The sequence below is a fragment of the Salmo salar genome, chromosome ssa11 (assembly GCF_905237065.1).
Source record: "Salmo salar chromosome ssa11, Ssal_v3.1, whole genome shotgun sequence".
NCBI classification, from domain to species: domain Eukaryota; kingdom Metazoa; phylum Chordata; class Actinopteri; order Salmoniformes; family Salmonidae; genus Salmo; species Salmo salar.
The window spans coordinates 64,443,714-64,466,104 of NC_059452.1; the positions used below are offsets into that span (position 1 = coordinate 64,443,714).

At 43.6% G+C, this 22,391-nt stretch overlaps 1 protein-coding gene across 1 annotated transcript in view; it reads right to left on the reverse strand.

Moving 5' to 3' along the window:
* Positions 1–22,391, reverse strand: part of LOC106562906 (zinc finger MIZ domain-containing protein 2) — a 52,825-nt gene that overhangs the window by 6,573 nt on the left and 23,861 nt on the right. Inside the window, 20 exon segments of the mRNA XM_045689832.1 lie at positions 3,304–3,419; positions 3,498–3,736; positions 3,993–4,061; positions 4,171–4,238; positions 4,439–4,596; positions 4,741–4,846; positions 5,072–5,224; positions 6,058–6,136; positions 6,327–6,468; positions 6,897–7,083; positions 7,525–7,611; positions 8,846–8,959; positions 8,961–9,032; positions 9,147–9,248; positions 9,250–9,396; positions 9,974–10,145; positions 12,292–12,482; positions 12,864–12,978; positions 14,141–14,231; positions 14,431–14,484. Coding sequence (XP_045545788.1) covers positions 3,304–3,419; positions 3,498–3,736; positions 3,993–4,061; positions 4,171–4,238; positions 4,439–4,596; positions 4,741–4,846; positions 5,072–5,224; positions 6,058–6,136; positions 6,327–6,468; positions 6,897–7,083; positions 7,525–7,611; positions 8,846–8,959; positions 8,961–9,032; positions 9,147–9,248; positions 9,250–9,396; positions 9,974–10,145; positions 12,292–12,482; positions 12,864–12,978; positions 14,141–14,190 — 2,367 coding nt within the window. The 5' untranslated portion in view covers positions 14,191–14,231; positions 14,431–14,484.

Here is a 22,391-nt window from a genome sequence, read left to right on the forward strand (position 1 = left end):
TCCCATAGGCTCTCAGAGCCCGGGAAAAAGCTGAACGATATCGAGGCAGCCTCTGGCTGAAACACATTATCGCTTTTGGCAAGTGGCCGATCAGAGTACTATGGGCTTAGGCGCGTGCCCGAGTCCACCCCATGCTTTATTTTCTTTCGTCTATTTACCTAAACGCAGATTCCCGGTCGGAATATTATCGCTTTTTTATGAGAAAAATGGCATAAAAATTGATTTTAAACAGCGGTTGACATGCTTTGAAGTACGGTAATGGAATATTTTGAATTTTTTTGTCACGAATTGCGCCATGCTCGTCACCCTTATTTACCCTTTCGGATAGTGTCTTGAACGCACGAACAAAACGCCGCTATTTGGATATAACAATGGATTATTTTGAACCAAACCAACATTTGTTATTGAAGTAGAAGTCCTGGGAGTGCATTCTGACGAAGACAGCAAAGGTAATAACATTTTTCTTATAGTAAATCTGACTTTGGTGAGTGCTAAACTTGCTGGGTGTCTAAATTGCTAGCCCTGTGATGCCGGGCTATCTACTGAGAATATTGCAAAATGTGCTTTCACCGAAAAGCTATTTTAAAATCGGACATATCGAGTGCATAGAGGAGTTCTGTATCTATAATTCTTAAAATAATTGTTGTGCTTTTTGTGAACGTTTATCGTGAGTAATTTAGTAAATTCACCGGCAGTGTTCGGTGGGAATGCTAGTCACATGCTAATGTAAAAAGCTGGTTTTTGATATAAATATGAACTTGATTGAACAAAACATGCATGTATTGTATAACATAATGTCCTAGGGTTGTCATCTGATGAAGATCATCAAAGGTTAGTGCTACATTTAGCTGTGGTTTGGGTTTATGTGACATTATATGCTAGCTTGAAAAATGGGTGTCTGATTATTTCTGGCTGGGTACTCTGCTGACATAATCTAATGTTTTGCTTTCGTTGTAAAGCCTTTTTGAAATCGGACAGTGTGGTTAGATTAACGAGAGTCTTGTCGTTAAAATGGTGTAAAATAGTCATATGTTTGAAAAATTGAAGTTTTTGCATTTTTGAGGAATTTGAATAACGCGCCACGGGATTACACTGGCTGGTGAGCAAGCGTCCCACCTAGCCCATAGAGGTTAACGCCATTGGCTGTTGGCTAGGGGTTCCGCTGGCGGAACGGGGTTCCGCTAGCGGAACGTCTAGATGCAAGAGGTTAAACAGCATGATCATTCAAAGACTCAATCATGAAGACTCTTCCTGACAGTTGTGGCTGCTTTGCATGACTTATTGTTGTCTCTACCTTCTTGCCCTTTGTGCTGATGTCTGTGCCCAATAATGTGTGTACCCTGTTTTGTGCTGCTACCATGTTGTTGCTACCATGCTGTGTTGTCATGTTTTCTGCCATGCTGTTGTCTTAGGTCTCTCTTTATGTAGTGTTCCCTCTTGTTGTGATGTGTGTTTTGTCATATATTTTTATTTAATACATTTTTAATCCCAGCCGCCGTCCCCGCAGGAGGCCTTTTGGTAGGCCGTCATTATAAATAAGAATTTGTTCTTAACTGACTAGCCTAGTTAAATAAAAAGTTAAATAAAATAAATTACACAGGTGCACCTTGAGCTGGGGACAGTAAAATGCCACTAAAATATTATGTTTTGTCACAACACAATGCCACAGATGTCTCAAGTTAAGGGAGTGCTCAAATTGGCAAGGTCGACTGCAGGATGGTCCACCAGAGTTGTTGCCAGAGAATTGAATGTTCAGTTCTCTACCATAAGCAACATCATTTTAGAGAATTTGACAGTACGTCCAACCGGTCTCACAACCTCAGACCACGTGTAACCATGCCAGGCCAGGACCTCCATATCCAGCTTCTTCACCTGCGGGATCGTCTGAGACCAGCCACCAGGACAGCTGATGAAACTGTGGGTTGGCACAAACAAAGAATCTCTGCACCATCTGTCAGAAACCATCTCAAGGAAGCTCATCTGCATGCTCGTAGTCCTCACCAGGGTCTTGACCGGCAGTTCAGCGTCATAACTGACTTCAGTGGGAAAATGCTCACCATTGATGGCCACTGGCACGCTAGAGAAGTGTGCTCATGGATAAATCCTGCTTTCAACGTTGTGAACAGAGTGCCCCATTGTGGCGGTGGGGTTATGGTATGGGCAGGCATAAGCTACGGACAACGAACACAATTGCATTTTATCGATGGCAATTTGAATGCAGAGAGATACCGTGACGAGATCCTGGAGGACCATTGTCGTGCCATTCATCCACCGCCATCACCTCATGTTTCAGCATGATAATGCATAGGCCCATGTTGCAAGGATCTGTACACAGTTCCTGAAGCTGAAAATGTCCCAGTTCTTCCATGGCCTGCAAAGTCACCCATTAAGCATGTTTGGTACGCTCTGGATCAATGTGTACGACAGCATGTTCCAGTTCTCGCCAATATCCAGCAACTTCGCACAGCCATTAAAGAGTGGGACAACATTCCACAGGCAACAATCAAAAGCCTGATCATTTCTGTGCGAAGGAGATGTCATGCTGCATGAGGCAAATGGTGGTCACACCAGATACTGACTGGTTTTCTGATCCACGCCCCTACAAAAAAAAAGATTACAAAAAAAAAAAGAAGTCAATTAGGGCCTAATGAATTCATTTAAAGTGACTGATTTATTGTCCCCAGCACAAGGTGCACCTGTGTAATTAATGTTATTTTATTTAACTAGGCAAGTCAGCTAAGAACAAATTCTTATTTACAGTAAAATCTTTGAAATTGTTGCATGTTGCGTTTATATTTTTGTTCAGTGCATAATGACCATAATCCATTGCTCGCCTACTTGTCCCGTCTGTGTTTCTTTTACGCCTGCTACGTAAAAGAAAGAAGATTGCTGGATATACAGCAGATAGAGCTCAGTTGATTTGGGAGGCATCTTTACCTGAAAATGCACGATCTAAGTGATTGATAGTTGGTATTCAGCAGTCATAAACATAGGCCTTACATTGAAGTGATTGTCAGGCATCAGCTCAAATGTAACTAAAATATTTTATTAAAGTAATGTTAATAAATTATGGTTAATAAGCAGTAATGGGCAGTCACTACCATCATAGAACTTGTATTAATTGTTTTATTCTGTGTTGTTACAGCATTCAATCCACATTTTTTTTTTTAAAGTGCTCATTTTTATAAATAATCGAACCGACCTCAAAAGGCACTAATCGCTCAGCACTACTGCCTGTTTATCGCTGTGAGTGTTTTCCTGTGTGTCTGTGCATTAGTGTGTGCCTATCTGTGGGTGTGTTACCTGGTCCTGTTGGTAGATGTTAGGGGGTCCGGGGGAGGTGAAGTCTCTCAGGGTGGGAGTTCCAGGGGTGTTGGGGAAGTCAGAGAAACCTGACTGGCTGGAGTATCCTGTGCCTGCTGGATGAAAACCACAAATATAAGGACACTTTTGTGTGCGTGTGTGTGTGCGCTCGCATCTGTCTGTCTCCTCCCTACCTTGGCTGTTGTAGTCAGGTGTGTTCCTGCCCCCTGGTGGTTGACCCTGGTAGGGTGAGGCTGGTCCCAGGGCAGCGATCATCTCCATGACGCTGGGCATCATCATGTGACTGGGGCTGACCGTCCGGCAGCGTTTTAACACCGGCCCGTCTGCTTCCTCCTTTATGTGGATATCTGGTTTGACGGGCACCGGCCTCCAGCCACACACTGGGTCAATGGTGATCTCCTCATAGTCCGAACTGAGGGAAGAGGTTAGACAAGGAAGAGCAAGATATGGCAAACTGTAGACCTAATTATGGTTAAGCTAAAGAAAAACGAAATATGAACATAGTAGGGCAGGAAAATTCTGTTGATTTTCTTTCTTCCCCTCTAAATGGACACCAGGTGGGTTCAATTAATTATCAGGTAGAACAGAAAACCAGCGAGCAGTACTCCGGACCTCCAGGCTCAGATTTAAATACCCATGTAGTAGGGGATTTGCAGACAGACACTTACTTCTGTATGTATATTAGAATGCCCAGCATGTACTGGTCCACTTCTAGGCCCTCCAGTAGCGCCGTCTTACTGTGGTGGAGAGATACACATGGTCCAGATGACAAAAAAAACAGCAGGTCTTTGTCTATGGGAAAGATAAGGCATGCTAAAAGATATGTAAATTGTTGCGTTAACATACTTGCACACAGGGCATCTCCAGGTCCCTCTCTCACAGTTCAACTGCAGGTACGACTCCAGGTCAAAGCACTGCCGAGAGCGAGAGAGAGAGAGAGAGACAGAAAGAGGTTTAGGGTGTGTGTGTGCGGATGTTTGTCTCTCACAATATGTTAAGAGTGATGATATGCGCGTGTGTATGCGAGCACGTGTTTTCACCTGTATTTGTGCGTGTGCCTAGTCTCTCACCTGTATGTGCCTAGTCTCTCACCTGTATGTGCCTAGTCTCTCACCTGTATGTGTCTACAGTCGTGTCCTCGTGCAGGCAGCTGGATGCGCCTGAAGGTGATAGGACATTTCAGGGAGACTTTGATTGCCGTCTGTTCCACACCGTCCTCTCCGTTCAGCCCTGGGGTCCCGGGGATGGTCCCACTACTGAAGTTCCTCTTAACTGAGGAGAGGGAGAGAAAGAGAGAGGGAGAGGAAGAGACAAGAGAGCAGGGAAGAGAACAGGTGAGAATTGCAGTGAGAAGAAGTCTATGTTTTTCTGAGAACCAACCAGCCAGTCAGGCGTATGTGTGTGTGTTCCACTCACTCTTAGTGACACAGTGCTCTGCAGGCAGTAGTCTCTTCTTCATTAATCCCTGAAGAACTGAGCGTACTGACGGCCTGTGGACCAGCTGCAACACAAACAGGTGGGACTAGAGAGAGAGGGTGAGAGAGAGAGAGAGAGAGAGAGAGAAATTGGATTACAAACAAGTAAATATGTCCTTTCGTGACAAGATAAAGATATGGGAAAGAGGTCATATTTTGGTTGCTATCAAAGATCAGAACCAGATGAAGACTTAACAAAACATCCTTATACAACCAGCACACAACCGGACTAGGACTTCATAAGGCATTTTTGCCTGTATGGTACTACTTACGCAGCAGCAGGCGGTGACAGTGATTTGGATGGTGTTGCGTCCCGGCTGACACACCTGCTTGAGGTAGAGGGGCTTGTGGGACGTCTTGTTGTCGCCCCTCTCGATGGTGAGCGGTGTGGCATTCACACTCACCTGTAAGCAAGGACCAGACACCTACATGACAGACAGGTGAATGGAGGATCGGCTAACACGCTAGTCACAGTCGTCACACTGGGCTCAGAGTAGGAGTTCTGACCTAGGATCAGCCCCCCCATCCATATAATCTTATTTGTTATGATTCAAAAGGCACAATTAATCATAGATCAGCACTTCTACTCGAGACGCTTTATGAATACAGGCCCTGGGCCACCTTTAGTATAGGGTGCAATATTGTGGAATGTTTAGATAGAAATACGTTGTGTAGAAATACGTTGTGTAGAAAAGACATGCAGAATAGAGATGTAGAGTAAGGAATCATCAGTTCTATTGATGGTATTGATCCTCTGTACAGCACTTTGATATATCAGCTGATGTAAGAAGGGCTATATAAATACATTTAATTTCTACCTAAAACGTTCAGTATGTTGCACCCTCCTGAACGCAACCCTGTCTAGCCAATGAAGTACTCAACTGGGAAGCCAATCAAGTTCATTGTCATCACCTTGCTAACCCAGATATAAGGCTGGATCTCCACTCCACTAGTTTTCCATAAAGGCTTCATGACTTCACCACCTGTATGGAGGGCTCCACACAGAGATGTCAGTGCATGGTAGAATTTGTGACTTTACGCAAGAGAGCAGTGAGAGCACTTGGGGGAGTATAAACCCAGCCTAACCCATTGTGATAGGGATGTGTGTAAATGCACAAAGATCAGGTTGTATGTAAAAAAATATATATATCTTAACATACAAAACACTTATCTTGGGAAAGGTCTGTAATATTGTGTTTTGTTTGATGTGGCATTTACATCTGTGTGTGTGTGATTGTACCTGTAAGTGTGATTGTACCTGTACGGAGGCGGGCCAGTTAGTGTTCATCTGTCTGTCCTCATGGTGATAACACTTAAACTGCAGCTCCAGGTCAGGCCTAGAGGACACACATGCAGTCAACAGATCCACACAGGCAGACACATGAACACACACACGAACACACAGACACACACACCAGAATCGTCAATTAATAAAATGTGGGAAAAAATCAAAACTATGGTATTAAAACACTAGATCACGTCACAGTAACTGCTGCTTTGATTGGCTGAGAGGCGGTGGGCTCGGACCTCATCATGAGGGTCTTGTAGACGGAGTCTCGCAGCTGGAAGGCATGGTTGCTGACCGCCAGGTTGTGCTCCAATCGGAACGGCTCAAGCACCACGCCGTCACGCACCGGGAAGGTCAGCCGCAGGTCGTCGCTAGGGTTACCTGGAGGGTGAGGGGAGATGAGAGTATTTCAAGTACTCATTCGGCCCAGGGTCCTCTACATTAGGGAATGCAACAAAAAAATGTATTTCTTATTGGACAAGTCCCTTCCCGTTTCAGTCCTTTTTTCTTCCATTTGCTGTCTAATGAGCACGAATCAGGTCTGATCTCTGTATACATTTCCAACAATCCAATGAGTTAGGGCTCTATTTAATCCGTATCGCGGAAGTTCAGCGTTACAGCGTCATTGAAATTTAAATGCAATGTTCCCGCGTTAGTGAATACTGCATTCACGCTAAATGCTGCATATGTCATCTCAAGCGGGGGAAAAAAAATGACCTTTACATTTCTCCAGTGCAACCTGTAACGCTTCAGCGATACATATTGAATAGAGCCCTGAATAAAGGAGTGCTGAAGTAAGTGGGTCTCACCAGTGGGGGGCTGAAGGGAGTTGATGTTGGGCTTGACGTCAGGGCCTTGGGGGAGGTAGGGGGGCTTGGTGTCTGGTCCTGGCCCACCGGGGGAGAGGTAGGGGGGCATGCTGCCCGGAGTCATGGGAGGGGTGGGGTTACCACCCAGAGGAGAACTGGGGTACCCCGGCATCACCCGGCTACCCTGCTGAAAGAGGGAGGGAGAGAGAATTTGAAACATAGAAAAACATCATCCTATATAAGGCTAGGGCCACAAAGACGTACGGACACATGAAATTGTACATTAATTAATCAATTGTCGGTTTTTGTCCAATCAAAAGTTAAAACTCCAATTAACCATTTTCGGACGCGTTACATACGGCATGAGGGCAGACATATTGTTTGTTTGACGGACAATCATCTCCGTCCATTATAGGTCAACGGATGACTCGCATTGAAAAACATTTATATCAATCTGTAATTTGCGGACACAAAAACCACAAATTACATTACATTTGCAAAGGACCCAAAAATTACAAAGGTCACACGGAAGCCTGGACAATGTCATGGAAACAAAAAGCACCATCTCCTCCACACTGCCAAGGCGCGCGCACACACAGACACACACACACACACCAGGTTGGCTTACCGCATTGACAGCAGCCTGTGTGAAGGCATTGTAGCCTCCTGATGCGCCTGGTGGCATGTTACCCTGCTGCCCGTTATACTGCTGCTCCTGCTGAAAACACACACACAAACATTAACATGTTACCCTGCTGCCCGTTATACTGCTGCTCCTGCTGAAAACACACACACAAACATTAACATGTTACCCTGCTGCCCGTTATACTGCTGCTCCTGCTGAAAACACACACAAACATTAACATGTTACCCTGCTGCCCGTTATACTGCTGCTCCTGCTGAAAACACACACAAACATTAACATGTTACCCTGCTGCCCGTTATACTGCTGCTCCTGCTGAAAACACACACACACACAAACATTAACATGTTACCCTGCTGCCCGTTATACTGCTGCTCCTGCTGAACACACACACACAAACATTAACATGTTACCCTGCTGCCCGTTATACTGCTGCTCCTGCTGAAAACACACAAACAAACATTAACATGTTACCCTGCTGCCCGTTATACTGCTGCTCCTGCTGAAAACACACACACAAACATTAACATGTTACCCTGCTGCCCGTTATACTGCTGCTCCTGCTGAACACACACACACAAACATTAACATGTTACCCTGCTGCCCGTTATACTGCTGCTCCTGCTGAACACACACACACACACAAACATTAACATGTTACCCTGCTGCCCGTTATACTGCTGCTCCTGCTGAACACACACACACAAACATTAACAGGCAAAACTGATCCTAGATCAGCACTCCTATTCTTAGACGCTTTGTGAATACAGGCCCTGGTCAGATTTGATGCTAGATCCTGTCTCTACACTATAAACATGTCATGGAGAAGTCTTTTTGGAGCCGGGTTCATACTGGCAGTGTGTTAAAAGGCTCTAATCCTTTGAAATACACATTCATAGCTTAACGCAGCAATCAGCAGTAGAAACAATAATGAAGCAATTTTCCCTGCCCGTTTTGTTAAAAGCTGAGGGCTGGAGAAATGTAACCACTCAAATTCACAGACCACTCAAATTCACAGACAGCACTATAGATGCTAGGACTGACCATCCATGACATCAAAATTATAGTTTTAACCAAGTTTATACGCTATATTTGTTTACATTTACTTTGTTTATAGACATTGGAGTAAAACAAGTTTATATTTTGAGTTTTGATGGGGTACAACAGTTGAACTAAGACCGTGGGGCATTTAGAAGTCATGTTCTTCAAGAATGAAATGGGTACATACTTTTTATTTTTAAATGCTATGGAGCAACTGCTGATTGCGCCTTTAACTAGTGTTTGTGTGTGTGGTTGCACTGTTTACCTTGTAGTACTGTGCAGGATTGGGTGGACCTTGCTGGTACTGCCCCATTGGGGGCATACGCTGGCTGGGGTGGTAGGAGGGGGACTGGGGCTGGTGCTGCTGGGGGCCGGGGGGGATACTGGAGGGGCTGGCCACCGTGGTACGGAGACATCCCCCCTGAACCATACTGCTGCTGCCCTGGGAAACCCTGGGGGAGGGACGGAGGACATATGGAAGGGATGAGTGTGTGGCAACTAGTAAACAATTTATGTGAAGTGTGTTAGTGTGTTTGCAAGCACCCATGTGTTTTCCAGCTTTGTACCTCTGATTGGTAGGGGCGTTTGAGCCCTTGTTGTTGGCCTCCTGGGTAGCCTGGGTGTTGCTGAGGCATCCTCTGGCCCTGACCCTGGGAGGGGTGCGAGGGGGTACCCCATGCCCCCCATGGAGGGGTGCTGCCCGGGCCGGGACTGGATCATCCCACTGGGGCTCATGCCCGGGGGGCCGCGGGGGCCACCCTGCTGGGGGCCCTGGTGGGACAGGAACTGGGTACTGTAGGAGGGGCCTCCACCCATCTAAAGAGAGAGAAGAGGAGGAGAACAAGGGGGGAGGGAGGCTAGATGCTATAAAAATGCAGAGCACACACACCTAGTGGCAGAATTGGGGTTTGAATTGAAGTCAGTTAATTCAGGAAGTAAACAAAAATTCCAATTCAAATATAGAAAAAAGGGCATATATTTCCAATGAGTTCTCAAACTGAAAAGGAGAAGCTATTTGTTTGAAATGTGTTAGCATTATTTAATTAAAATCATGTGTGACTTCAATTAGAATAGACATCAACCCTGATACACAATACTGTGGCAGGAGACAGAGACCAAAAGATGGAAGACTCCCTGTAGAATTTACAGTGTGCTTTCACCCTAGAGACAGAGTGTAGACGTGTAAACAGTCTGCTAGAAAATACTTATGTTCTCTCTCTAATCAAAGCCATGTCTCTGGAGAAAGTGTGTGTGTGTGTCTGTGTGTGTGTGTGTGGCAGAGCTAGTGAATGATATCAGCAAAATGTCCACGTTGTGGTCGTGTCGATAATTTTGGGTTTATCGTCCCAACTATAACACGCGTGCGCACAAACGAGGAGGCTTAGCCGCATACCTGGCCATAGTTCAGATCCTGGTTCTGCTTCTCCTGGATGGCAGCAACAGTAGCCGTAGCAGTGGCGGTCGCCGTGGCAGCAGCAGCGGCAACCGCAGCGGCAGCAGCCTGGGTGAAGTCAGAGGGAGGGCGTTGGCCCATACCTCCTCCGCCACCACCATTATTAGAGTAACTAAGATACACAGACAGAGACAGAGAGATATAATTATTTGGAACTCACTCCCAAGGTCAAGCACTATAAACAATGGCATTTCCTTGATTCCTTGAGTCCTCTCTCCTCGCCTCCTTTTCCAAACCCATTGGATGAGAAGGTCAGAGGGGAAAGACCTCTGAGCTTCTCAACGAATGGGTTTGGAAAAAGAGGCAAATTGAGGAGAACGTAAGGAATTAATGAAATGCAATTAACATTATCCCCATGTGTTTGACCGACTGAATGGAGCCCTGGGTTGTTTTCATTCGGGCAATGAAAATGAACAACTTTAGCAAAATAGTTTGCAAAAGAAAATGAGCGTTTCCTATATACAGTTGAAGTCATAAGTTTACATACACTTAGGTTGGAGTCATTAAAACTCATTTTTCAACCACTCCACAAATTTCTTGTTAAGAAACTATAGTTTTGGCAAGTCGGTTAGGACATCTACTTTGTGCATGACACAAGTAATCTTTCCAACAATTGTTTACAGACAGATTATTTAACTTATAATTCACTGTATCACAATTCCAGTGGGTCAGAAGTTTATAACAACTAAGTTGACTGTGCCTTTAAACAGCTTGGAAAATTCCAGAAAATTATGTCATGGCTTTAGAAGCTTCTGATAGGCTAATTGACATCATTTGACTCAATTGGAGGTGTACCTGTGGATGTAGTTCAAGCCCTACCTTCAAACTCAGTGCCTCTTTGCTTGACATCATGGGAAAATCAAAATAAATCAGCCAAGACCTCAGAAAAAAATTGTAGACCTCCACAAGTCTGGTTCATCCTTGGGAGCAATCTCCAAATGCCTGAAGGTACCACGTTCATCTATACCAACAATAGTACGCTAGTATAAACACCATGGGACCACGCAGATGTCAAACCACTCAGGAAGGAGACGCGTTCTGTCTCCTAGAGATGAACGCACTTTGGTGCGAAAAGTGCAAATCAATCCAAGAACAACAGCAAAGGACCTTGTGAAGATGCTGGAGGAAACAGGTACAAAAGTATCTATGTCCACAGTAAAACAAGTCCTATAATCAACATAACCTGAAACGCTGCTCAGCAAGGAAGAAGTCACTGCTCCAAAACCTCCATAAAAAAGCCAGACTACAGTTTGCAACTGCACATGAGGACAAAGATCGTACTTTTTGGAGAAATGTCCTCTGGTCTGATGAAACAAAAATAGAACTGTTTGGTCATAATGACCATCGTTATGTTTGGAGGAAAAAGAGGGAGGCTTGCAAGCCAAAGAACACCATCCCAACCGTGAAGCACGTGGGTGGCAGCATCATGTTGTGGGGGTGCTTTGCTGCAGGAGGGCTGGTGCACTTCACAAAAGAAATGGCATCATGAGGTAGGAAAATGATGTGGATATATTGAAGTAACATCTCAAGACATCAGTCAGGAAGCTAAAGCTTGCTTGCAAATGGGTCTTCCAAATGGACAATGACCCCAAGCATACTTCCAAAGTTGTGGCAAAATGGCTTAAGGACAACAAAGTCAAGGTATTGGAGTGGCCATCACAAAGCTCTGACCTCAATCCTATAGAACATTTGTGGGCAGAACTGAAAAAGTGTGTGTGAACAAGGAGGCCTACAAACTTGACTCAGTTACACCAGCTCGGTCAAGAGGAATGGGCCAAAATTCAACCAACTTATTGTGAGAAGCTTGTGGAAGGCTACCCGTAACGTTTGACCCAAGTTAAACAATTTAAAGGCAATGCTACCAAATACTAATTGAGTGTATGTAAACTTCTGACCCACTGGGAATGTGATGAAAGAAATAAAAGCTGAAATAAATCATTCTCTCCACTATTATTCTGACATTTCACATTCTTAAAATAAAGTGGTGATCCTAACTGACCTAAGACAGGGAATTTTTACTCTGATTAAATGTCAGGAATTGTGAAAAACTGAGTTTAAATGTATTTGGCGAAGGTGTATGTAAACTTCCGACTTCAACTGTATGTTCAAGTAGTCTGTCCCTCTTTCAGTCTATTTTCTTCCATTTCGTGCCTAGTGAACACTTCCCAGGTAGTACGTCTACATTTCACTCTGTTTGGTGCCCAATAAACAAGACCCTGGTGAACATATGCCATAAAAACAAGTCAAAAGATGTTTACCTCTGTCCATATGGCGGTGCTTGGTTATAGGCGGTGTTGGGGCGGCCGTAAAGGCCTGGTTGTCCGTAGCCCTTATCACCATAGCTCTGGTACTGGTGGCTCATACCAGGACTCATCCCCCCACCACCACTGCTGCTCTGCATCATGTGACCTCCAGAGTTCCCGCCCGGACCCATGGGCGCTCCAAACACCTAGACGGGGAAACACAGGAAGTGGACAGAAAGTGAGGTAGTGGAAACAGTAAAGTGTTAGAGAAAAATAAAAAGTCCATGTGACATCCCAGACTGTCTGCTTTACATATTAAACAATTAATGAATGTCATGGCATATATTGCAATACCATTGATGCGGATTCTGATAGTTATACACTTCATTCAGGCCTTGTGAGTTTGTGCACAGCTGCTATGTAGGCAACCTGGAACGTGGCAAAAGATATTTGCTCTCCTTGATAAATTAAGGTTAAATAAATAGATGGACTGGTTGAAAGGAGGGGATGATAGAATGATGGATTAGAGACAGTTAAGGATGGGTGAGAGAAAGGAAGGAGGAGAGCCATGATTGGCTGGTTGTTACCTGGCTGTGCGAGGGATTGGTCACGCCCCAGACGGTTGTTACCACGGAGAGTGCTCCTGGCTGTTGATTGGTGCCTTGTTGCCAGGAGGCAGAGTCATACAGGAAGTTACCGTCACTAAGGAAGATAGAGCCAGGAAGCAAAGGCATTATGGGATGGATTCATGTACAGCAGTAGGCTTCCTCTCCATCTGCACTGATCGTGAAAGACCTGGGCCTTGTGCATCAAGCATGTCAGAGTCCGGGTGCTGATTTTTAGGATCAGTTTTGCGTTTTAAATCAAAATGAATAAGATGGGTGGGGTACGGGCTGATCCTGGATCAGCACTCATACTCTGAGACGCTTGACACATACAGACACTGGACAGGGGGAAGCAAATACCTGGTAGGTGGAAGTATACACACCATAGTACTCTCACCTATACAGTTCTTTTCAGATTAGTGCAGATAGAACAAATTTAATCCAGATTTCAACTTTCTCTTGAAAGTTATTTTAGTAGAAAACACTAGTATAATCCTCATCATGTCAGCCATAGCAGACCTTAGAGTTATTTATAACTTCTCAGAAATGTCCAAATCAACTAGCTCATGTCAGTTAACGTTTTTTTTAGCCCATAGATTTTGTTGTAATGTTTGAGTCACTCAACACATGAATACACATTAGACAATGCAAAATATATAGAATTGCAAGAAAATTTGCTTTAAAATTGCAACATTTTATCTGCACATCCTGACAAAATGAGTACAATTGCTGGAAGTAAGCTTTAACACATGCAAAAAGTTCTCTCCACCAACAAGATGGGTGTGAACAGTTTGTGTCATGAACAGTGCTGGGAGGCCTGAGTGAAAAACTTTTGGAACCCCTGCATTAGACCATTTGTTTGTTGAAGAGGAAAACTTGTGGGAGTCTTTGTAAGAGTTGAATGACTTGTGCCACAGCACATCTTCAAGAGGCACTCCACAACATTTCCATAACAACAACAACAAAGCAGTCACGTAGAAACTGGTAAGGGTAGCCCTGCTGACAAGAGGCGGCCCCTGAGTGTGTACGTGCGTGTGTGTGTGGGGCTGAGGTTACCCTCCACTCCCTCAACTGAAATCACAGGACGTGATCTCGCTGGTACATGAAACCAGCGCTCCAGCGCCAGCAGCAGCCAATGAGTCCCAGAGCCCAGCCAATAGCGGGAGCGGTGAAAGCCAACCAGAAGACAACTAACGGTTTGTCTGAGGACAATGCGCTCAGCACTCCCTCTCTGAGTCATTCAGAGTGTTTGTGTGTACCTGTGCGGAGTGGGAGGCAGACCAGGTTTCATGGAGTTGAGGGGGTTCATCGGAGGAACGGGGGGGGATCAACGAGACCCTGACAGGCAGCCTAAGAGAAAGAGAGAAGTATTGAAACGGTATGTTATGTGTTGTTGTGTTCTTATTCTTTTGATCATGTAATTATTCATTATGCCATGTATTATAGTGTTCTTGTTATCAGCAATATCATGTAAATAAAGCTGATCGAATCATCGCACTGAACTGAAGCAGTGACTTCACCACCATCATAGCCACACACACACGCTTACCTTCCTCTTCCCCTTTAGCTTCTGCTCTGTGTGTATCTCGGTCTGTCTGTTGGTCTGTGTGTGAGAGAGCAAAAGAGTTAGCCTATTACTGCCTGGCATAATGGTTCTCATAGAAGGGAGGGGCAGGCAGCAGGGTCTAAATTTAGCTCGTTGATTTCTACAGGAATTCAAGAGAACAGCAAATGAGACGGCTGCCTACACACATTAATAGCTGGCTTTTGGGCCAAAAAATATATGAAGAGCTGATAAATAAAATTGCCACCGCCAATTGCCAGGGAGAAGAAAATAAATCCCATTGCGAAAATAGATTTTTCCCTATTCATTGATTGAAATACCAGTCGATGTAGCGCGAGAGCTGCTGCTACAGTTTGTTGCTGCTGGAGTGAAACGTGCTTTTATTAGCCCCGTCATTGCGCAACAATTCTAAACGCAATCGCGTGTTAAAAACACTGATGGCCATGATTGAAAAGAGCTACTAGTTTTATTTCTCAACTGGTAATTGAAGCTCGCTTCCCATTTGCCATTCAAGTGCTTAGGCAAAAGGTAGGCAGGCTTCAGCTCATCACACAACACTTTGCAATGAGCTGGAGGAAGTATGCATTTACAAAGCATACTTGTTTGAACCCTGAACGTTTTACTACATATTATGAGGCATGGCTTACCTTGCTTCAAAGTAGCCTAGACAAAATACAACCAAACGTGCAGGCAATTATTTTATAGACTGGAGAATGCCATTGAAACCAGTATAGCCTATTTCTCTCATGTTCTATTGGTTTTCAAATCAACTTCCATTGTCCAGTAGCCAAAAGGCACAATCCTAGTCATATTAGAAACCCATGCTAGTTGTCGCAACCTTAGACCTCCCCTTTATCCAAATTTCTAAACAGATATTTGAATCTGTCTCATGAAACCGCTTGCATGGTGCGGTGCGCTTCTGACAATGTTTTCCCGCTAATTGCATTATGGAACTAACATTTATGCGTAGCCAATTTACTGCCTTGTGCCAATACTTGTGCACACTGCTGCGCTTATAATGTGAATAAATAATAGTTTATCAACATTTTAAGCTAAATGTTCTGATCTGTTGCATGAGCCTCATTGCTTCTTACATTTTTTTTGTTTACTTAGCACACTGGTTGTATGAATATGGGCTCCATCGTCCCACAACTGTTCGGAGTTTGTTTGAATAGGTTATTTCTTCCTCGCACAGAACAGCAAGCTAACCAATAGAATATATACACGTTTCTACTATGGGGGATGGTTGGCCGACATTGATATCGGCTAGTGATTTTGCTGTTCCTTACTCTTGTTGGCTGAGGAAAAGTAAACGTGGACAGATATTCTAATCTCTAAAATTGCGCAACAGAATTTGTTAAATGCACACGTTGCGCGTGTCTGGCGCAACATTTTACTCATAGAAACCCTGACACACATACAGCTTGTTAACTGCCGAGAGATCACAGGTAGAGGTCGACCGATGACTTTTCAATGCCGATAACGATTATTGGAGGACCAAAAAAATCCGATACATTTGTAATAATGACAATTACAACAATACTGAATGAACACTTATTTTAACTTAATACATCAATAAAATCAATTTAGCCTCAAATAAATAATTAAACATGTTCAATTTGGTTTAAATTGAGTGTGCCATGTAAAAAAGCTAACATTTAAGTTCCTTGCTCAGAACATGAGAACATATGAAAGCTGGTGGTTCCTTTTAACATGAGTCTTCAATATTCCCAGGTAAGAAGTTTTAGGTTGTAGTTATTATAGGACTATTTCTCTCTATACGATTTGCATTTCATATACCTTTGACTATTGGATGTTCTTATAGGCACTTTAGTATTGCCAGTGTAACAGTATAGCTTCCGTCCCTCTCGCTCCTACCTGGGCTCGAACCAAGAACACATCGACAACAGCCACCCTCGAAGCAGCGTTACCCATGTGTGGCGTGGTTCGTTCTGCGTTGTGTATTTTTATTTAGGACACTGCCACAACTGGAATTCTGTTGGTAGAATCATTTTTATTCGACCTGCACACGAAGAGACAACACACAATATGTTAGCCCTCGGTGCAGTCACAGCTCTCGGGCACCTTGTTAGCTGAAGGTCCGGCAAAAGAGAACGATAAAAGGGTACGTAAGTACGGATAACCCGCGATGGACCAAACCAAAATATACAAACTTTTACAATTAGGTGTATTTACAATATAGATATCAAAAAATGTTTGTACACCGAAAAATAACATTAACTATGCTGCAGTAATTAAATAAAGAAAACACATTTAATTATTATTATTGTTATTAACTTATTAACATCCCCTCTTGACCTGGCCTACTTGAACTGTCCTTGTGCGCAACTTGGTGCATAATCTAGGGGAACAACATCACTCTACTACACATGCAGAGCAAGGGGAACAACTACTCCAAGTCTCAGAGCGAGTGACGTTTGAAACGCTATTAGCGCGCACCCTGCTAACTAGCTAGCCATTTCACATCGGTTACACCAGCCTAATCTCGGGAGTTGATAGGCTTGAAGTCATAAACAGCACAATGCTTGAAGCACTGCGAAGAGCTGCTGGTAAACGCACGAAAGTGCTGTTTTGAATGAATGCTTACAAGCCTGCTGGTGCCTACCGTCACTCAGTCAGACTGCTCTATCAAATCATAGACTTAATTATAACACACAGAAATACGAGCCTTTGGTCATTAAAATGGTCGAATCCGTAAACTATCATTTCGAAAACAAAGCGTTTATTCTTTCAGTGAAATACGGAACCGTTCCGTATTTTATCTAACGGATAGCATCCCTAAGTCTAAATATTGCTGTTACATTGTACAACCGTCAATGTTATGTCATAATTATGTACAATTCTGGCAAATGAATAACGGCCTTTGTTAGGAATAAATAGACTTCACACAGTTCGCAATGAGCCAGGCAGCCCAAAATGCTGCATATACCCTTACTGCTTGCACGGGATGCAAGAGAAGTGACACAATTTCCCTAGTTATGAGAAATTCACGTTAGCAGGCAATATTAACAAAATATGCAGGTTTAAAAATATATACTTGTGTATTGATTTTAAAAGAAAGGCATTGATGTTTATGGTTAGGTACATTGGTGCAACGACAGTGCTTTTTTCGCAAATACGCTTGTTAAATCATCACCCGTTTGTCGAAGTAGGCTGTGATTCAATGATAAATTAACAGGCACCGCATCGATTATATGCAACGCAGGACATGCTAGATAAACTAGTAATATCAACCATGTGTAGTTAACTAGTGATTATGTTAAGAGGCAGTTAACCCACCGTTCCTAGGCCGTCATTTAAAATAAGAATGTGTTCTTAACTGACTTGCCTAGTTAAATAATTAAAAAAATGAATGAAATAAAAATATATATAAAAAAATAATGTGTCCAAAAATACCGATTGTTATGAAAACTTTAAATCGGCCCTAATTAAAATCGGCCATACCGATTAATCGGTCGACCTCTAATCATAGGCTTTCAATACAATTTCCCCTCAATCACCCTCTCCATCCCGATCTCTCTTTCGCAGTAAATTACGACTCATCTCAGAGTAAACTCCTGTGAGGGAAAAGTCCATAGTTGTGAATTTCCACAACACTCCACTAATTGACATGCTAAGGTGGCGCTAGGTAGCCTAGCAGTTAGAGCATTGGGACAGTAACGTGGATGTGGATTAAGGCAGCACCCCGCACCTCTGATTCAGAGGGGCTGGGTTAAATGCGGAACACACATTTCGGTTGAATGCATTCAATTATGCTGACTAGATATCCCCTTTCCCCAATTTGTTGCCAACATCAGTGTTCCTCTCCTCACAGAATTGGGTCAGACACCCCGCAGATGGAGCAGAGTGTGTATATTAGACTCGCTATTGTTATTTTACTGTTGCGCTTTAATTATTTGTTACTTATGTCAATTTTTGGGGGGTATTTTCTTAACTGCATTGTTGGTTAAGGGCTTGTAAGTAAGAATTTCACTGTAAATTCCAAACCTGTTGTATACGATGCATGTGACAAATAATATTTGATTGTGTGTGTGTGGGGATATTATTATTTTTAATGAACCTATATTTAACTAAGCAAGTCGGTTAAGAACAAATTCTTATTTACAATGACGGCCTAGGAACAGTGGATTAACTGCCTTGTTCAGGGGCAGAACAATAGATTTTTACCTTGTCAACTCGGGAATTCGATCTAGCAACCTTTCGGTTACTGGCCCAACACTCTAACCACTAAGCTACCTGCCGCCCTATGTAGTGACAGTTACCAAACAGACACCTTCTATATCGATATTAGTTCCCTGGCCATTTCCATGTAAAAGGACCCAACATGAAGTTCATAGGAGCATGTCAAATTGGGTGACAAATTGAAAGCTAAGAGAATTTAAGAGAACAGCAAATAAGGAAGCTGCCTACGGACCTAAACTCGACGACATGGTAACCGAATTTGTGCAATTTAAAATTGGAAATCATAGTAGTCAAACTACAGTTGGGTTCACAAGTTTGGACAGTAAAGAAAAGTATAACGTTAGTTTAGTACAGTACAGCACAGAGTAAAGTAATGTATAGTTGAGTTCACCATAATGTACTGAACTATACTAGGGTTGTCGCGGACCAAAAAAAAAATATTGGTCGACCAAGAGTAGTCTGTTCTTTCAACTAATCGAAATTTTAAAAAGTGTATTTTTCCATATATAGACACACCCCATGTGTCTTCACAGATTCTGACATTAAAGGTTCTGCATGGTCCATCCAATGTCTGCATTGGCCATGCAGCATTTATGGTGATATGGCCTCTGCAGAAGTCAGGGCATACATACTTTTTACATTTCGCAGAGAAAAACAGAGCTTTTGTAAAAGAAGTTGTCAAGGAAGCGAGTTTGTGTTTATACAAGACCTCCCGCCCACCAATCAAGTCAATGCGGAGCTATTCAAAGCCCTCTGCATTGTTACAAAATTTGAGAGGCGCATGATGATGCGGTACGGAGCTCAATTTGGCCTCTGCGTGCCATCAGAGGCTCCGCTATTGCGTCACACCATCCATATGGTGCCTCTGACCACATTTTCAGATCAAGCATAAATTGGCTCTTACGCTCCCGAAGTTGACGGTAAGACAACTACACCGGAGGTCGGCAACCATTCCCATTTGGAGCGCCAATTTATCTTTATCTACCAATCCGCGTGCCAGTTATGATTTTCATACGCACATTCATTTATTTTATAAAATTCTTCGTATTTCAAGATCATTGTCATGTAATTAATACTAAATATATCTAAATAAAAATTATACAAATCTAAAAGTAACTTCTATTGCTATTACCAACTATGTCAAATAGCCTACAAAGCAAACAAATAAAGACATTGCAGCCTGCAGGTAGAAAATATCCTGATAAAACAAAATCACTGGCAAAGTATGGCCTGTCTGCAAAGAACATTAAACTATCAATTTGGTCCAGCCAGCTTATGCTAACAAACGTGCAACATTGTATAAAATATTCTGGACCCTCAGTTTTCTGCACCACTGAGCCCCAGACAGACACAGCTGTATTTGAGCAAGGGATGAGAAGTATTCAGGAAGGCCTATTTTATGACATTTCCACCAGATCAGAGCATGACATTTTTCCCCCCTTTCAAATGGAGTGGTTATCGAAAGGGAGAGAGCTCTAAAATATACTGCTCAAAAAAATAAAGGGAACACAACAACACATCCTAGATCTGAATGAAAGAAATAATCTTATTAAATACTTTTTTCTTTACATAGTTGAATGTGCTGACAACTAAATCACACAAAAATAAATGGAAATCCAATTTATCAACCCATGGAGGTCTGGATTTGGAGTCACACTCAAAATTAAAGTGGAAAACCACACTACAGGCTGATCCAACTTTGACGTAATGTCCTTAAAACAAGTCAAAATGAGGCTCAGTGGTGTGTGTGGCCTCCACGTGCCTGTATGACCTCCCTACAACGCCTGGGCATGCTCCTGATGAGGTGGCAGATGGTCTCCTGAGGGATCTCCTCCCAGACCTGGACTAAAGCATCCGCCAACTCCTGGACAGTCTGTGGTGCAACGTGGCGTTGGTGGATGGAGCGAGACATGATGTCCCAGATGTGCTCAATTGGATTCAGGTCTGGGGAATGGGCGGGCCAGTCCATAGCATCAATGCCTTCCTCTTGCAGGAAGTGATGACACACTCCAGCCACATGAGGTCTAGCATTGTCTTGCATTAGGAGGAACCCAGGGCCAACCGCACCAGCATATGGTCTCACAAGGGGTCTGAGGATCTCATCTCGGTACCGAATGGCAGTCAGGCTACCTCTGGCGAGCACATGGAGGGCTGTGCGGGCCCCCAAAGAAATGCCACCCCACACCATGACTGACCCACCGCCAAACCGGTCATGCTGGAGGATGTTGCAGGCAGCAGAACGTTCTCCACGGCGTCTCCAGACTCTGTCACGTCTGTCACATGTGCTCAGTGTGAACTTGCTTCATCTGTGAAGAGCACAGGGCGCCAGTGGCGAATTTGCCAATCTTGGCGTTCTCTGGCAAATGCCAAACGTCCTGCATGGTGTTGGGCTGTAAGCACAACCCCCACCTGTAGACATCGGGCCCTCATACCACCCTCATGGAGTCTGTTTCTGACCGTTTCAGCAGACACATGCACATTTGTGGCCTGCTGGAGGTCATTTTGCAGGGCTCTGGCAGTGCTCCTTCTGCTCTTCCTTGCACAAAGGCGGAGGTAGCGGTCCTGCTGCTGGGTTGTTGCCCTCCTATGGCCTCCTCCACGTCTCCTGATGTACTGGCCTGGCTCCTGGTAGCGCCTCCATGCTCTGGACACTACGCTGACAGACACAGCAAACCTTCTTGCCACAGCTCGCATTGATGTGCCATCCTGGATGAGCTGCACTCCCTGAACGACTTGTGTGGGTTGTAGACTCCGTCTCATGCTACCACTAGAGTGAAAGCACCGCCAGCATTCAAAAGTGACCAAAACATCAGCCAGGAAGCATAGGAACTGAGAAGTGGTCTGTGGTCCCCACCTGCAGAACCACTCCTTTATTGGGGGTGTCTTGCTAATTGCCTATAATTTCCACCTGTTGTCTATTCCATTTGCACAACAACATGTGAAATGTATTGTCAATCAGTGTTGCTTCCTAAGTGGACAGTTTGATTTCACAGAAGTGTGATTGACTTGGAGTTACATTGTGTTGTTTAAGTGTTCCCTTTATTTTTTTGAGCAGTGTATATTTCTAATAGGCTACGTTGAGGAACTATTGTCATTCTCAATGAATGTAAAAACAGAGTTAATTTACTTGCTATTTGAGGTGAAGAAAAAAATTACTCTGGAGAAGCTCCACGGCTCATTTTTAGTGGCGATTTAAAAATATATATTTTTTGAAATACAATACTATCAGATCCCCATCAAATGGACACATTTATAAGCCTACATTTGTGCGCAGGCCAGGTAGCCTTACTTCTATGCGTAATCAGATGTGCGTCCTCCTTACTCAACATCGACAGGAGCGCTCAAAACAAAACGAATAAACTGACAACTTGTAAATGGAATGAAATAAACCAAAACTTGTTTCTCACAAGTGTAGCCTAGGTTGTGCGCTCTGCAAACAACGTGTCCACTACAACAATGAGAACTGTAAAAAGACTAGCGTCCCCCCCACATTCTGATTTTGCATTTTTGCCCCCCCAGCTTTATCATTGAATGTGATACAAAACGAGGCAACAGTGTGCTTTACGACCATGCAGACGTCTCAGAGTGGTCAGGGAGGTTGTTTGGAGTGTTTATCCGACGATCAAAATAAATATCTATACACACAAAAGTTGACACACCTACTCATTCAAAGGTTTTTCTTTATTTTTACTATTTCATACATTGTAGAACAATAGTGAAGACATCAAAACCATGAAATAACA